Source organism: Oncorhynchus mykiss, chromosome 26 (genome assembly GCF_013265735.2).
Source record: "Oncorhynchus mykiss isolate Arlee chromosome 26, USDA_OmykA_1.1, whole genome shotgun sequence".
Classification (NCBI taxonomy): domain Eukaryota; kingdom Metazoa; phylum Chordata; class Actinopteri; order Salmoniformes; family Salmonidae; genus Oncorhynchus; species Oncorhynchus mykiss.
In genome coordinates this window covers 27,609,455-27,626,206 of record NC_048590.1, presented here as the reverse complement: position 1 = coordinate 27,626,206, position 16,752 = coordinate 27,609,455, and the positions used below count along the sequence as shown (strand labels likewise).

General features: G+C 42.8%; 1 protein-coding gene across 5 annotated transcripts in view; it reads left to right on the top strand.

Moving 5' to 3' along the window:
- Nucleotides 1-16,752, top strand: part of LOC110506526 (AP-1 complex subunit gamma-1) — a 28,621-nt gene that overhangs the window by 2,639 nt on the left and 9,230 nt on the right. For 2 of the 5 annotated variants that reach the window (XM_021586198.2, XM_021586201.2), the window contains exons 2-12: nucleotides 8,514-8,717; nucleotides 10,074-10,198; nucleotides 10,905-11,046; nucleotides 13,395-13,491; nucleotides 14,197-14,273; nucleotides 14,732-14,740; nucleotides 15,481-15,576; nucleotides 15,672-15,752; nucleotides 15,840-15,994; nucleotides 16,106-16,219; nucleotides 16,392-16,532. In XM_021586198.2, coding sequence (XP_021441873.1) covers nucleotides 8,517-8,717; nucleotides 10,074-10,198; nucleotides 10,905-11,046; nucleotides 13,395-13,491; nucleotides 14,197-14,273; nucleotides 14,732-14,740; nucleotides 15,481-15,576; nucleotides 15,672-15,752; nucleotides 15,840-15,994; nucleotides 16,106-16,219; nucleotides 16,392-16,532 — 1,238 coding nt within the window. In that variant the 5' untranslated portion in view covers nucleotides 8,514-8,516. Of the gene's footprint in view, nucleotides 1-7,216; nucleotides 7,499-8,495; nucleotides 8,718-10,073; nucleotides 10,199-10,904; nucleotides 11,047-13,394; nucleotides 13,492-14,196; nucleotides 14,274-14,731; nucleotides 14,741-15,480; nucleotides 15,577-15,671; nucleotides 15,753-15,839; nucleotides 15,995-16,105; nucleotides 16,220-16,391; nucleotides 16,533-16,752 lie in introns of those variants that run through there. The other 3 variants (XM_021586197.2, XM_021586200.2, XM_021586202.2) reach the window with 3 other exon arrangements.

Sequence of the window (16,752 nt, the reverse complement as noted above, 5' to 3'; positions counted from 1 at the left end):
GCAAAACTGATGTTGGTGAGTGTGTCTTTGGTGGCTGCTGCTCAACAGTTCAGCAAGTGCAAACTTTCTCCACCTATGGTCTTCCTAATCCACCTATTGTGCTCAACCCGTCCTCTGTCGAGACCAAATGCGTCTTTTGTGCCAGCTTTTGGGGACATAATAAAGAAAATATCATGTCTTACATGTTGTAATTAATAAAATGTGTGCTTATAAAAGTTATTGCATTATTGTAGTAGAACAGACATTTCATAAGTCTTTGTTAGTCTAGCAGAGACTGGATTTTCCATATTTGTTGTGTGCGCACACTTAGGAGCACACAGGCTGATTGGGGCCTTTGGTTACTTGTCACAGGAAATATAAGCCTTTGTTTTGCTCGAGTCATTAAGCCTAGGTGACAGGCCTGAATGTATGTTAATGGTTCATGCATTCAAACAGATTGCTGGACTATGATGTGAATGATGGGTGTGAATTACTTGTTACAGTTAATTGTACTTTCTTGTGCTTTCTGGGAGTGACGGAGATGGCTAATGCGTTGTGCCTAAGAAGAACACCTCTTAGCCATGACGGTTTACCATGGGTTCTCATCTATGCTGCCCAGTTTCCGTTTGAATGGTAATGGAAGGGAGGGAGTCAGAGTCCCCCTGCTCTTCTGGAATGTGCACTGACCTTCCGTTGCACTTTGATCACAGTGAATTCTTACATTATCAACATACTGGCTCGTGCAACTATGCTCCTTTCTCTGCACCTTCCTTGATCTATTTAATTTCCTCCAGACTCCACGGTAGGGCTGGGCGATATGGCCTAAATCTTATATGTGTGTGTGTGTGTGTGTGTATATATATATATATATATATATATATATATATATATATAGCTCAAAAAAATAAAGGGAACACTTAAACAACACAATGTAACTCCAAGTCAATCACACTTCTGTGAAATCAAACTGTCCACGTAGGAAGCAACACTGATTGACAAATTTCACATGCTGTTGTGCAAATGAAATAGACAACAGGTGGAAATTATAGGCAATTAGCAAGACACCCCCAATAAAGGAGTGGTTCTGCAGGTGGGGATGTTTTGGTCACTTTTGAATGCTGGCGGTGCTTTCACTCTAGTGGTAGCATGAGACGGAGTCTATAACCCACACAAGTGGCTCAGGTAGTGCAGCTCATCCAGGATGGAACATCAATGCGAGCTGTGGCAAGAAGGTTTGCTGTGTCTGTCAGCGTAGTGTCCAGAGCATGGAGGCGCTACCAGGAGACAGGCCAGTACATCAGGAGATGTGAAGGAGGCCGTAGGAGGGCACCAACCCAGCAGCAGGACCGCTACCTCCGCCTTTGTGCAAGGAGGAGCAGGAGGAGCACTGCCATAGCCCTGCAAAATGACCTCCAGCAGGCCAGAAATGTGCATGTGTCTGCTCAAACGGTCAGAAACAGACTCCATGAGGGTGGTATGAGGGCCGACATCCACAGGTGGGGGTTGTGCTTACAGCCCGACACCGTGCAGGACGTTTGGCATTTGCCGGAGAACACCAAGATTGGCAAATTCGCCACTGGCGCCCTGTGCTCTTCACAGATGAAAGCAGGTTCACACTGAGCACATGTGACAGACGTGACAGAGTCTGGAGACGCCGTGGAGAACGTTCTGCTGCCTGCAACATCCTCCAGCATGACCGGTTTGGCGGTGGGTCAGTCATGGTGTGGGGTGGCATTTCTTTGGGGGGCCGCACAGCCCTCCATGTGCTCGCCAGGGTAACCTGACTGCCATTGGGTACCGAGATGAGATCCTCAGACCCCTGGTGAGACCATATGCTGGTGCGGTTGGCCCTGGGTTCCTCCTAATGCAAGACAATGCTAGACCTCATGTGGCTGGAGTGTGTCAGCAGAAGGCATTGATGCCCGTTTCCCAGACCTGAATCCAATTGAGCACATCTGGGACATCATGTCTCGCTCCATCCACCAACAGACTGCACCACAGACTGTCCAGGAGTTGGCGGATGCTTTTGTCCAGGTCTGGGAGGAGATCCCTCAGAAGACCATCCGCCACCTCATCAGGAGCATGCCCAGGCATTGTAGGGAGGTCATACAGGCACGTGGAGGCCACACACACTACTGAGCCTCATTTTGACTTGTTTTAAGGACATTACATCAAAGTTGGATCAGCCTGTAGTGTAGTTTTCCACTTTAATTTTGAGTGTGACTCCAAATCCAGACCTCCATGGATTGATACATTTGATTTCCATTGATTATGTGGACACTTGCTTGTCAAACATCTAATTTCAAAATCATGGGCATTAATATGGAGTTGGTCCCCCTTTTGCTGTTGTAACATCCTCCACTCTTCTGGGAAGGCTTTCTACTAGATGTTGGAACATTGCTGCGGGGACTTGCTTCCATTCAGCCACGAGAATTAGTGAGGTTGGGCAATTAGGCCTGTCTCGTCGGTGGCGTTCCAATTCACAAGTGTTCGATGGGGTTGAGGTTAGGGCTCTCTGCAGGCCAGTCAAGTTCTTCCACATTGATCTCGACAAACCTTTGCTGTATGGACCTTGCTTTGTGCACGGGGCCATTGTGATGCTAAAACAGGACTGGGCCTTCCCCAAACTGTTGCCACAAAATTTGAAGCACAGAATTGTCTAGAATGTCACTGTATGCTATAGCTTTAAGATTTCCCTTCACTGGAACTAAGGGGTCTATCCCATACCATGAAAAACAGTCCGTATTTAAACACCTGTCAGCAATAGATGTATAGCCAAATCCTTTATTTTGAACAACCATTTAAAAAAAAAAATCTAAATACGCTTTTGTTATACAATTAAAGGTCAAACAGTCAGCGATAATCTAATGAATTGAGAGCCTTGGTAGAACTTCACAAGCCAACTTTAAGCCTTCCACGACCATAAAACCCACATTTTATAACAACAATAGTTTAACCTGCTTTTTTGCCATCACTAAAGTGGCTTTCAGGTCTATGAAAATGCTATTAATTTTTTTAAATTATTAGAAATTGAATGTGAATCATGTATAATGTACAGTTGAAGTTAGAAGTTTACATAGACTTTTAGGTTGGAGTCATTAAAACTCGTTTTTTCAACCACTCCACAAATTTCTTGTTAACAAACTATAGTTTCGGCAAGTCGGTTAGGGCATCTTTTGTGCATGAAGTAATTTTTCCGACAATTGTTTACAGACAGATTATTTCACTTTTAATTCACTGTATCACAATTCCAGTGGGTCAGAAGTGTACATGCACTAAGTTGACTGTGCCTTTTAAACAGCTTGGAAAATTCCAGAAAACGATGTCATGGCTTGAGAAGCTTCTGATAGGCTAATTGAAATCTTTTGAATCAATTGGAGGTGTACCTGTGGATGTGTTTCAAGGCCTACCTTCAAACACGGTGCCTCTTTGCTTGACATCATGGGAGAAATCAGCCAAGACCCCAGAAATATAATTGTAGACCTCCACAAGTCTGGTTCATCCTTGGGAGCAATTTCCAAATGCCTGAAGGTACCACGTTTATCTGTACAAACAATAGTATGCAAGTATAAACCCCATGGGACCACGCAGCCGTCATACCGCTCAAGAAGGAGAAGCGTTCTGTCTCCTAGAGATGAATGTACTTTGATGCGAAAAGTGCAAATCAATCCCAGAACAACAGTAAAGAACCTTGTGAAGATGCTGGAGGAAACGGGCACAAAAGTATCTATATCCACAGTTAAATGAGTCCAATATCGACATAACCTGAAAGGCCGCTCAGCAAGAAGAAGCCACCGCTCCAAAACTGCCATAAAAAAAGCCAGACTACGGTTTGCACATTGGGACAAAGTTCATATCTTTTGGAGAAAAATACTTGTTCTCCCCACTGTATATGAAATACAAATGGTGTGGAGAGAAATAGTCCTATAAATACTATATTAACTACAACCTAAAAACCTCTTACCTTGGAATATTGAAGTCTCAAGTTAAAAGGAACCACCAACTTTCATATGTTCTGAGCAAGGAACTTAAATGTTAGCTTTTTGACATGGCACATATTGCACTTTTACTTTCTTCTCCAACACTTTGTTTTTGCATTATTTTAACCAAATTGAACATGTTTCATTATTTATTTGAGGCTAAATTGATTTTATTGATGTATTATATTAAGTTAAAATAAGTGTTCATTCAGTATTGTTGTAATTGTCATTATTACAAATCAATTTTTTTTTAAATCGTCTGATTATTCGTATCAACTTTTTTTGGTCCTCCAATAATCGGTATCGGCGTTGAAAAATCATAATCGGTCGACCTCTACTCAATACCATAGAAAATTTGTGGGCAGAACTGAAAAGGCGTGTGAGCAAGGAGGCCTACAAACGTGACTCAGTTACACCAGCCCTGTCAGGCGGAATGGGACAAAATTCACCCAATTTATTGTGGGAAGCTTGTGGAAAGATACCCAAGTTAAGCAATTTAAAGGCAATACACTCAATTAGTATTTGGTAGCATGTAAACTTCTGACTCACTGGGAATGTGATGAAAGAAATAAAAGCTGAAATAAATAATTCTCTCTACTATTATTTTGACATTTCACATTGTTAAAATAAAGTTGTGATCCTGACTGACCTAAGACGGGGAATTTTTACTTGGATTTAATGTCAGCCATTGTGAAAACTGAGTTTAAATGTATTTGACTAAGGTGTATGTAAACCATGTACTTTTACATGTACTTTTACTGTACATGCAAATTAATTTGATCGCCCAGCCTTACGCCACGGTGCAGCTAACTCGACCTGACATTTTTCTCAGGGGCTGCATGGGTGCATTCATATATTGTGCCCTTGTGTGTTTTATTTATTTATTTATTTATTTATATATATATATATATATATATATATATATATATATATATACATACTCACACAACACACAACTATACTCACCTGCCAGTTTTTATTAGGTACACCACCCTGTTCCCGAAACTGGATCGATCCTACAGACGGTGGGTGAGTCATGTGGCCGTGGCTTCCTATGTAAAGGAGGCATTCAGTTACTGTTCGATTGAATGTTAGAATGGGCAAAACAAGTGACTTTAGCAACATTGAGCATTGTGCGATCAACGGTGCCAGGCGGGCCCGATCCAGTATCCAGAAACGGTAGTGTCTCATTGTGACAAACAAAAAAACATCCAGTCAACGGCAGCCCTGTGGGGGAAAACCTCTTGTTGATGAGATGTCAAAGGAGAATGACAATCATGCAAGCTAGCAGGTGGGCCACAAACGGACGAATAGCAGCGCAGTACAACAGTGGTGTTCAGATTGGCATCTGGGAAAGCAGTACAATTTCAGTTTACTTGAGTGTCCTGCACAGTCCCCAGACCTCAACCCAATTGAGCATCTTTGGGGAGATTTTGAACTGGCTGTTCGCAGCATGACTGGACCGTCGTCCAATCTGCAGCATCTGCGTGATCCCTGTGGAATGTTTGACACCCTGTCGAATACCCCAAATAATTCAGGCTGTTCTGGAATAAACTGTCCGGTGAGTGTAAATTAATTATCTAAGACGTGCCAAATTGAGGTTATATCCAGCTCAGAGCTCCAGCTATGCATTTAGTTTTCTAAGTGGCTAGATGTCAAGATCAAGCTTCTTGGTTATAGCAGGGACAAACAATCCCCTCCTGGATTAAGATTCATGTTGCCTAAATTATTATTATTTTTTTTATAGAAATAGCACCATTTGTGTGCACTTAAAGTAATACTGTATACCGTGGATTTGGAAAAAGTCTTTGATGTGATGATAACATAACTGGTGTTATTAATTGGATTGTCTGTTCTCTGTTGGACCTTTTTGTGTGTACAACACCAGCCTTTATATTTTCCCTAGTTCTAAGAGAGTCTCTGCTCTGTACATTTTTAGCAAGTGCATTATTTTTTCAGCAACAGCATCAGCTCTGAGGTGGCTTGATGCAGAAAATGGCTTTGTTCAGCAACTAATTACTGTCGTCCCTCTTGCTGTAACGTCGCAATTATGCTATCCATGCTAACCGATAAGAGCCGTGCATCTTTTGAGATGGGAAGTCATAAAGCACCTCTTCTCCGCACGCAGGAGCCAGCGGTAATAACTTACTCTCTTTGTTCCTGGCATAGTGGCGCGTGATGGATCCCCTGTTGTGGTGGTGGTGCATTAACACACACCCCTCTCACCAGGCCCTTTACTGCAATAAACAAGGCCTCCTCCAGACCCACTGCTGGTGCCAGGCCCTTGACCTTGTTCTGCCCACTCCAGCCTGCCCAGGGTTTCTCTTACATACTCTGTCACTCTGCTGTAGTACTGTAAGTGTACACTTCCTGAATGCACTACAATAGAGGGTAGGCTGCAGTGTTCATTGCTTTAACTCAGGTGTTGAAAGTCAAACGTGTCAGTGCTATAGGAGTTTCTAAAAGCAGGAAGTAGAGTTTGTTTAGCACACCCAATGACATTGTGCCTTTGGAATGCTGAGATCTGTTGGTCTCTTGTTGTACGAATCACTTCCTATGACTTGGCGTCTGTGTTTCATGTGCAGTTATTACACATTCATAGTTTCCCCTTCCACGGTCTCTCATTGTGACAGTTTGTATTACTACTTTCTTTTTACTGAATCTTTAAGGCCAAAAGCCTATTGAGCAATTTTGTCTCGCTCTCTTAACTGCCAAGAGAGCAATCCTTTCTCTCTGTTTCCGGATTGCTCTCACACCACCGCTGGGCTCATCCTCACTAGCAGACAGTTCATGAAGGATTGTGATGCAGCTCAGTGCTCATCCACCATTTACCCAACTAATTCCTGCAGGGTTTAAACGTAGAGTTTCTAAACCCAGAGGCGCAACATCGTGAGACTTCGGGAACGCTTGCAAAACGGACCAAACAGACCAGGCGGTGGTTTGAAAATTCAATGAGAGAAGTGAATCTTCCTTGGTTGTTAATTTTCTCAAAGTCTAAAGGCAACCTAGATTCTAGTAAATGTCTTAAGTAGTTGAACATGTTGTTATTCCAATCTCGTGAAAGTGACAAACTGACAGCTTTTTCATTTTCGTCAAACTACTTTTATATCGAAGGGGTGACTTTGACTTGACGGCCTGCACATGCGCAGTTCGGCGCGAGATGACTGTTAGACCCGACGACGCATTTCTGCTCATGAGCTTAGCTAGCCAAATTTTTCAAGACATCGCCTACAAGTGTGATCGGGGATTTCTATAGGCTAAAACTGCTTCTCCAATCTTCATACTGTACTCTTGACTTACAGTCAAGGTCTCATTTACCTGTTTGTATATTTGATCCTCTGAAATGGGCATGAGACCAATTTAGTCAACTAGTGCACAGATCCAACATGCGGGCTGCTTCTTCTTGACCAGAGGTCACTGGATTGTGGTAGTGTGCACATACAGACTAGGTGGTCAATGTGCAGGACAAGCAACCTGCTTTACCTTGCCGGCCTCTGAGACCACAGGCTTTGGGACGACCAATGTGAACTCGATTGATGGTGAGTGTTAGAACACACAGGAAGTCTACTTATCAAATAGGAAGTAGGACAGTGTATTTGTCATTATCATCTTGCCGCCTACCTATAAAAACAAATCAAATCCCTCTATCTCTGAGTCGGACACATCATTAATGGGGTGAGAGATTATATGCTTGTCTAATCATTTCATTCTGAATGCATCCTCTCATGGAGCAGCGTTGTTGTTAGAATGGGAGTACATTAGTAACATCGTAGAGGCACGGTACTGTGAGTTCTCTTGTGTTTGCCAGGTCTGTACCTGGCTGATGTTTTAGAACTGGGGCACTGTGCTCCTGTTATTATTCGTCTGTGTGGCTGCATGTAAATACTGGAGAATGTTATCTCACCTCCAAGCATGTGCCCCTTCAATATTTAATCACCCTCCACTGGTTTGAAACCTTAGTGCTCTCTTCACAAGCTTCTGAGCAAGGAATTCTCCATGTCCTTGTCACATTTGAGGGTGTACTCACAGAACAATGCTAATTTGCTATTCAAATATTTATAATCACATAGGCTGCCAAAAATACCATTACAAGAGTATACATCTATCTTATAGAATGAGTGAACACCCATGGCTTCCTAATGATAACTATAATGAGCTAGATAGAAGTGGTGGTCAGGTGATTTTACTAGCCCCCCAGCTACTTGCACTTTAACTCAGAAATGCATGAAGACAGACACTCTGTGGACCCACATCGGCCCAGGCATTCATGTTAATGGATTTGTCTTCTTTATTTACATTTTACGTCTGTAGTAACGCCATAAGCAATACAAATGTTTGAGAAACAAAAAAGTTACTGATCTTATTGTCATTTTTTCCATACTTTCAGAATAACATAGGTCTACTTTCATCTACCGGTTGTCAGATTAGAATGTGACTTTGCAGTATGGCCCTTGTTTTAAAAAAAAAGTGCAGCAGTTGGCTCTCGCCCAGCCAGTGCCTTCCCTTCACCAAGGCCCCCTGTGCCAACATGTTTAGTTTCTCCGTGTTTTCCAGAGGATGCCAGCGCCGATCAGACTGCGGGAGCTGATCCGGACCATCCGGACGGCTCGGACCCAGGCAGAGGAGCGTGAGATGATCCAGAAAGAGTGTGCTGCCATACGCTCGTCCTTCAGAGAGGAAGACAACACTTACCGCTGTAGAAATGTGGCTAAGCTACTCTACATGCACATGCTGGGCTACCCAGCGCACTTTGGGCAGGTATGTTTAAAAAGAACACTATGTTCTTAATTTATTAACCAACATCTGTGACTGTCTTGTTGTTTCTGGCAGTGAATGTGTCTCTTGCTGAAGAGAGCAGTTTTGTGAACGGATTACTACGGCTCAGCGTTCAATACCATAGTGCCCTCAAAGCTCATCACAAAGCTAAGGACTCTAGGACTAAACGCCTCCCTCTGCAACTGGATCCCAGACTTCTTGACGGCCCACCCACAGGTGGCAATGGTAGGGAACAAAACATCCGCCACACTGATCTTCAACACGGGGGCCCTTCAGGGGTGCATGCTCAGTCCGCTCCTGTGCTCCCTGTTCACTCATGACTGCATGGCCAGGCACGACTCCAACACCATCATCAATTTTGCCGATGACACAACAGTGGTCACCAACAACGATGAGACAGCCTATAGGGAGGAGGTCCGAGACCTGGTTGTGTGGTGCCAGAACAACAACCTCTCCCTTAACGTGATCAAGACAAATTGTGGACTACAGGAAAAGGAGGACCGAGCACGCCCCCATTCTCATCGACAGGGCTGTAGTGGAACAGGTTGAGCGCTTGAAGTTCCTTGGTGTCCACATCACCAACAAACTATCATGGTCCAAACACACTAAGGCAGTCGTGAAGATGGCACAACAAAGCCTTTTCCCCTCAGGAGACTGAAAAGATTTGGCATGGGTCCTCAGATCCTCAAAAGGTTCTACAGCTGCACCATCGAGAGCATCCAGACGGGTTGCATCACTGCCTGGTATGGCAACTGCTCGGCCTCCGACCGCAAGGCACTCAGAGGGTAGTGCGTACGGCCCATTACATCACTGGGTCCAAGCTTCCTGCCATCCAGGACCTCTATACCAGGAGGTGTCAGAGGAAGGCCTTAAAAATTGTCCCAAGACTCCAGTCACCCATGTCATAGACTGTTCTCTCTACTACCGCATGGCAAGCGGTACCGGAGGTCCTAAAGGCTTTTTAACAGCTTCTACCTCCAAGCCTCTTGAGACTCCTGAACAGCTAATCAAAGGGCTACCCATACCCCTCTTTTACGCTGCTGCTACTGTCTGTTTATAATCTATGCATAGTCACTTTAACTCTACCTACATGTACATATTACCTCGACGAACCGGTGCCCCCAAACATTGACTCTGTACCGGTACCCCCTCTATATAGGCGCGCTTGTTATTTTACTGCTGCCGTTTTAATAATTTGTTACTTTTATTTTACATTTTCTACTTAATGCTTTTAGGGGAAAAAGAAATCAACCTTTTGGTTAAGGGTGTGTAACTAAGCATTTCACTGTTGTATTTGGCGCATGGGACATTCAAATTGATTTGAGTTTTGTTTTCCAGCTTGAGTGCCTGAAGTTGATTGCGTCCCAGAAGTTCACTGACAAGCGGATAGGGTACCTGGGAGCCATGCTACTGTTGGATGAGAGGCAGGACGTCCATCTACTAATGACAAACTGCATCAAGAAGTAAGGCAGGCCAGAACCGCATTGGCTACATACATACAATTATTTGTAGTGTAGAGATGAGAGCTGTGCTGCAGGAGGTGGTGATGTGCACCAATGGCAGTGTTCTGTTACTGCCAGAATTGTTACTCATGAGTGGTGCTCTCGTCAGCAGCGTACACTTCTGATGTTGGATATGGAAACAGCCCCATAACCTGCCGGATCAGCTGTTGCGTCTTTTTCTCGATCTCTTGCTCTCATGCACATTTTTCTTCTTTCCTGTCTCCCCTGCTCTATCCTTCATCTTCCCTTTTCACCCACCTCTCCCTGTCTATCTATCTTTCCTCTTTCTCTTCTACATCTCAGCGCCATCCTATATCTCTGATCTGTTATCTCCCTGTGAACGGAGACACAGCCACATTCCAAAGTCTAAGTTGAAAACGAAACAAGACCGGGCATTTGCCATTAAGACCCTTAGACTTTGGAATGGTCTGCCAGAGATCAGGCTTTCAGATTCAGTGCCTATTTTTAAATCCCTGTTGAAGACACATTTTTATAAAGATGCTTTTAATGTATGATTTTTAATTAATTATCTTTTTTCATTCTCCTTCCTCCAGTCTTTATTTCTTTGCTAGTACTTTTATTTTATGATGTGAAGCTCTTACTTTATACACTATATAAAGTTATTATTATCTGCTATCCACTCATTCTTCCCCCTGTCCTTCCTCAGTGATCTGAATCACAGCACACAGTATGTCCAGGGCCTGGCCTTGTGCACCCTGGGCTGCATGGGTTCCTCAGAGATGTGTCGAGACCTGGCTGGAGAGGTGGAGAAGCTGCTCAAAACCTCCAACTCCTACCTGAGGAAAAAGGTACCTCATTCTCACCTAGCCCACATTCATTCTTTACAAAGTAGTGTTAGTCAGGTGGTTAGTTTGATGTGTGTCAGCAGACCTGCCAACCTGCACACAATTTGAGGTCAAAGTATGCTGGTATGAAAAACTACCCTAAAATACGCTTCTATTGGTATAACCATCTGAAGTTGGAGCTGAGCCAATCAGGACTTTGGCGAGGATAAAACATCTCTAGCTTTCCACTCCGGCACGCCCCCTGTAGTCGTAGTAGTCTACTAATTTCCTCCCTCGAGCTGAATGGCAGCTCTCCACTTTGTCCGTTGATACCGCTGATGTGTGACGAATAAGGCTAGGGAAAATGGATAATGAACTATTTGGTGAATACATTTTCCAAAATTGTATGTGTTAATCAAGCACGTGACCACCATTATTTCGTAGTTAGCTCCTTCGCCATTAAGACAAATGTAGTTGGCTAGTGTTAAGTCAACAGACATGGCAGAGAGAGCTGTTCTGCTAATACTGTCCTTCACAGAAAGTTATATTAGACTGTGTTAAGATTAGTACGCCTATGTTGATTTAATCAGTTGTTGATCTGGCCTCTTGATCCAGCTGTATGTCAACAGTAGGTAATGTTGTGATAATAATCAGTTGTTGATCTGGCCTCTTGATCCAGCTGTATGTCAACAGTAGGTAATGTTGTGATAATAATCAGTTGTTGATCTGGCCTCTTGATCCAGCTGTATGTCAACAGTAGGTAATGTGTAAATAATCAGTTGTTGATCTGGCCTCTTGATCCAGCTGTATGTCAACAGTAGGTAATGTTGTGTAAATAATCAGTTGTTGATCTGGCCTCTTGATCCAGCTGTATGTCAACAGTAGGTAATGTTGTGATAATAATCAGTTGTTGATCTGGCCTCTTGATCCAGCTGTATGTCAACAGTAGGTAATGTTGTGATAATAATCAGTTGTTGATCTGGCCTCTTGATCCAGCTGTATGTCAACAGTAGGTAATGTTGTGATAATAATCAGTTGTTGATCTGGCCTCTTGATCCAGCTGTATGTCAACAGTAGGTAATGTTGTGTAAATAATCAGTTGTTGATCTGGCCTCTTGATCCAGCTGTATGTCAACAGTAGGTAATGTTGTGATAATAATCAGTTGTTGATCTGGCCTCTTGATCCAGCTGTATGTCAACAGTAGGTAATGTTGTGATAATAATCAGTTGTTGATCTGGCCTCTTGATCCAGCTGTATGTCAACAGTAGGTAATGTTGTGATAATAATCAGTTGTTGGTCTGGCCTCTTGATCCAGCTGTATGTCAACAGTAGGTAATGTTGTGATAATAATCAGTTGTTGATCTGGCCTGTTGATCCAGCTGTATGTCAACAGTAGGTAATGTTGTGATAATAATCAGTTGTTGGTCTGGCCTCTTGATCCAGCTGTATGTCAACAGTAGGTAATGTTGTGATAATAATCAGTTGTTGATCTGGCCTGTTGATCCAGCTGTATGTCAACAGTAGGTAATGTTGTGATAATAATCAGTTCACCAATGACGAGGCATGTTGATTGATGGTAGCCTAGTAGTCAGACCTTGATGGATGAGGTCAGGGATGGAGATCTGAAACAAACTGATATAGGCCTAGTTCAGTTGTTTCATATTCCAAACAGCCTACAGTAAGCTAAACCACTACATTCCATCCTGTAATTGAATTATTCTAAATGTTCTCCCCAAACAAAATTAAGGATCCAGTTTGTTTTTACTAGACTATCCACATACATACACCTATTAATTTGAATAATCAAAAAACCCAAAATGTAACCTAGAAAAATGTGAGTGTCATTGAGATCACCAATTTCATTTAATTTCTCTCTCGCTCAAAAGTTTTAGAACATCTACTGATTCATATTTTTACTTTTTTCTACATTGTAGAAAAATAGTGAAGACATCAAAACTAAACAAATGTAAATATATTTGATATTCTTTAAATAGCCTTCCTTTGCCTTGATGACAGCTTGGCACACTCCTGTCATTCTCTCAACCAGCTTCATTAGGTAGTCACCTGGAATACATTTCAATTAGAGATGTACCTTTAAGTTAATTTGTGGAATTCCTTTCTTTCCTTGTTGTGTTTTGAGCCAATAAGTTGTGTTGTGATAAGGTATGGTTGGTATACAGAAGATAGCCCTATATGGTAAAGTGCATTTGCCTATGATTTGAGCAGTGTGGGTGTTGCGCGTGCACCGTCGTGGGAGCCGGGGGTGCCGCCACGCTAAAGCCGTAGTCATTAAAAAGTATTTAAAGTTTGCAGGTCTGCGCTTGCACGTCATAGTTGAGGACTTTGAAAACATTTAGAATTTTCTCCCCAGGCGGCGTTGTGTGCAGTCCACGTCATCAGGAAGGTCCCAGAGCTGATGGAGATGTTCCTCCCAGCCACAAAGAACCTGCTGAGTGAGAAGAACCACGGTGAGACAACCGGGGGCTGGGGGCAACTGGGTCCTGCACAGAGAGCATTGGGTTTGGTCACTCACAGGTAAAATGGGGATGCTGTGTCCTTCAAAGGGATAATTGGGCTGGTGCCCTCTATACAGTTGAAATGTCCTTCAGTGACGAGAGTTGGATTAATGACTGTGTCCTGATGAGCTGTGGAGCTGCTGCGTCCTTCACAGTTTTAAATTGATCACCTCGGGTGTTTTCACTAGACACTGATGGTTGTCATAATACAATGGCTGATGTTCTGACAGCTTTATAAAGCGGTACTCTTGTCAGAACCAGTGTTATCACTTCGAATATGTTTCTAAACGAGTTTGATAGATGAAGTTGCCCCTAGACATTGTAAGGTCAGTTTTGTGTTTTCCCCTCAATGGTCAAGGTAAGGATTTGGAGAGTTGATGCTAGATATATACCTGTAGTCATTTTTGTAGTGCTAAAATAGGGCTTAATGGCATTAAACTGGACCTTACTAAGAGTGAGAATCCAGACTATAAACCACCACAATGGAACCAGCAAACACCTTCCCCCATAGACTGTTCCTTATTTGAGTAACAATGCTGTGACATTGCTAAAATGTTCACTCACAGGGAATTGGCAAGGAAATTTGTGCAAATTTGTTAACTACTACGGTTCACCAGGGATGCTGTTTTCAAACTAGTTTCTCTTTGTCTCCTTAAGGTGTTCTCCACACTTCTGTTGTCCTCCTCACTGAAATGTGTGAAAGAAGTCCTGACATGCTCTTACACTTCAGAAAGGTATGGATAGCCACCATCTAATTAGTGAAATTACTGCTATCAAGAGTTTTTGGGTTACAGCGCAGGTCTTCAGGGAGTTAATTAAGCATTTGTCCTTAGCTCACTCTACAATTCATTCTCCCTTAGTATTCATTTTCCTTTCACTATGACTGTTTTGGATATACTTCAAACATATGTTGCATTTTGAAACCTTGGATTACATTTTCCCATAGGGTTTGCTCTACATTCATAGTAGGCCTATGTCTCAGTCGTATCTCCTTGCCTCGCTTATTTCCTCGCTGTATCTCTAGTGGCTCTGTACCTCTTTCCCTTAGCCATAACAACCTTGAGCCAGTCTCCCACCCCTCATGTTCATGATCAGAACATGACTTTGAGCTCTCTAAAAGTGAATCTTCCCTAACATCTACCTCATATTTTTTCTGTCATTTGTCTTTGTTACAATTCCTGCATTGTGTTAGAATGAGAAGGTAAGAGTACATTCTGGTTTCATAGCTGGTGCATGCTGTAACTAGTAATAACTTCACACGGTCACCGTAGATGTAATCAAATCTATGTTCCGTCAAGTTCCTTTTTGTCTTTTTGATTTCTTTGACTTTTACAGCGGTCATATGTTGTTCTCTTTTGATATCATGACAGGATTTTTTAAATGTTTCTTAGACATCTCTCACTATTGTCAATGTGTCATCATTAACCTAATGTCTAACTCATTTGATCACCGTATGTTGAAAACAACATGATGGGTCTGTTTTCAGTTGATCACCTCAGGTGTTTTCACTAGACACTGATGGTTTTATGTTTGTTAAAAGGGAGGTATGTGTCTGTATACGTACAAATATATATTTCAGAAAATTTGCACCAATGCGAATATATTTGTCTATGAATACTCTTGCCTAGCATTCCTGGTAAGAATTATGATGAGGGTTCTATTTCATCCAGGTGTGATTGAATGTGACATCACGGTTCGATTAGCTTTTCAAAACTCAACATCCTAACCCAATGTTTTCATACAATCAATGTTGTCTTGATTACCATAACCCAGAAATGTAAGTTACATTGATGATTTAAATCAAGAGAATGTGAAGAATAACTGCACATTCTACACAATACTTTGTCCAGTTATTTCAGTAACAAGGTAGGACACCGATTCCTCAGACATAAAGACCTTGACCCTTGATGGCACCCCTCTCCTGTTGTTGGTCTTTTGTAGTTGGTTCCACAGCTGGTGAGAATCCTGAAGAACCTGATCATGTCTGGTTACTCTCCTGAGCATGATGTGTCTGGCATCAGTGACCCCTTCCTGCAGGTGAGACCTTTGACCTTGTGTTTCGTGCCAATCATTTGATCTTCTGTAACAAACTTGGCTAGGCCAGTCAGTGATGCCCCTTGACCTCATTGCAGGTGCGGATATTGAGACTATTACGAATTCTGGGCAGGAGTGATGACGACTCAAGTGAAGCAATGAATGACATTCTTGCACAGGTGAGAAGAGAGGTTAATCAATAGAACTCGAGGCTTACTGCCCTAGAGATATGACTAATCAGACTAATGGTTTCTTCGCCCTTGTAGGTGGCAACCAACACCGAGACCAGTAAAAATGTAGGCAATGCAATCCTCTATGAGACAGTACTGACCATAATGGACATCAAATCAGAAAGTGGATTGAGGGTGTTGGCCATCAACATACTGGGACGCTTCCTTCTCAACAATGACAAAAATATTAGGTAACACACTTGGGGAACTCATTCATTGAATGATCTGAACATAGGTCATCATAGTCCCAGGTAATATAACACTTAATGTGACTTTATGGTGTCTTTCTGTCCACCCTCAAGATATGTGGCACTGACGTCCCTACTGAAGACTGTACAGACGGACCACAATGCAGTGCAGAGGCATCGGAGCACCATTGTGGACTGTCTAAAAGACTTGGATGTGTCCATCAAGAGGTGAGACCTACACCTAAATGAGGAGAACATGAGTGACATACAGTATAGACATTAATACATAACACACTAGTACAACACATTGCTCGTCATTGTGCATGCATATCTGCACAAGATATGGGTCAGAAGATGTAGCGATTTCCTTGTCTTATCATCCTCCCATTCTCCTCGCTAGGCGTGCGATGGAGCTGAGCTTCGCCCTGGTGAATGGGAACAACATCCGAGGCATGATGAAGGAGCTGCTCTACTTCCTGGACTCCTGTGACCCAGAATTCAAAGCGGACTGTGCATCCGGAGTCTTCCTGGCTGCAGAGAAGTAAGGCTCATGGGTGTGGTCCAGTTAGGAAGATCTGTAGAGATCAGGCTTTGCCAATCTGAAGGCTCTTGCTAGTTCCATAGCAACATTAAGCAGTTGCACCATGTGAAACCGTTCTCAACATTATCCCGGCTTGTAGGTCTTTACCACCTCATTTTGTTTGTATTGGCCTTTGCTCAGCAGTTGTAGTAGTGGTTCGAGAAGTAATAGAAGGATTAGT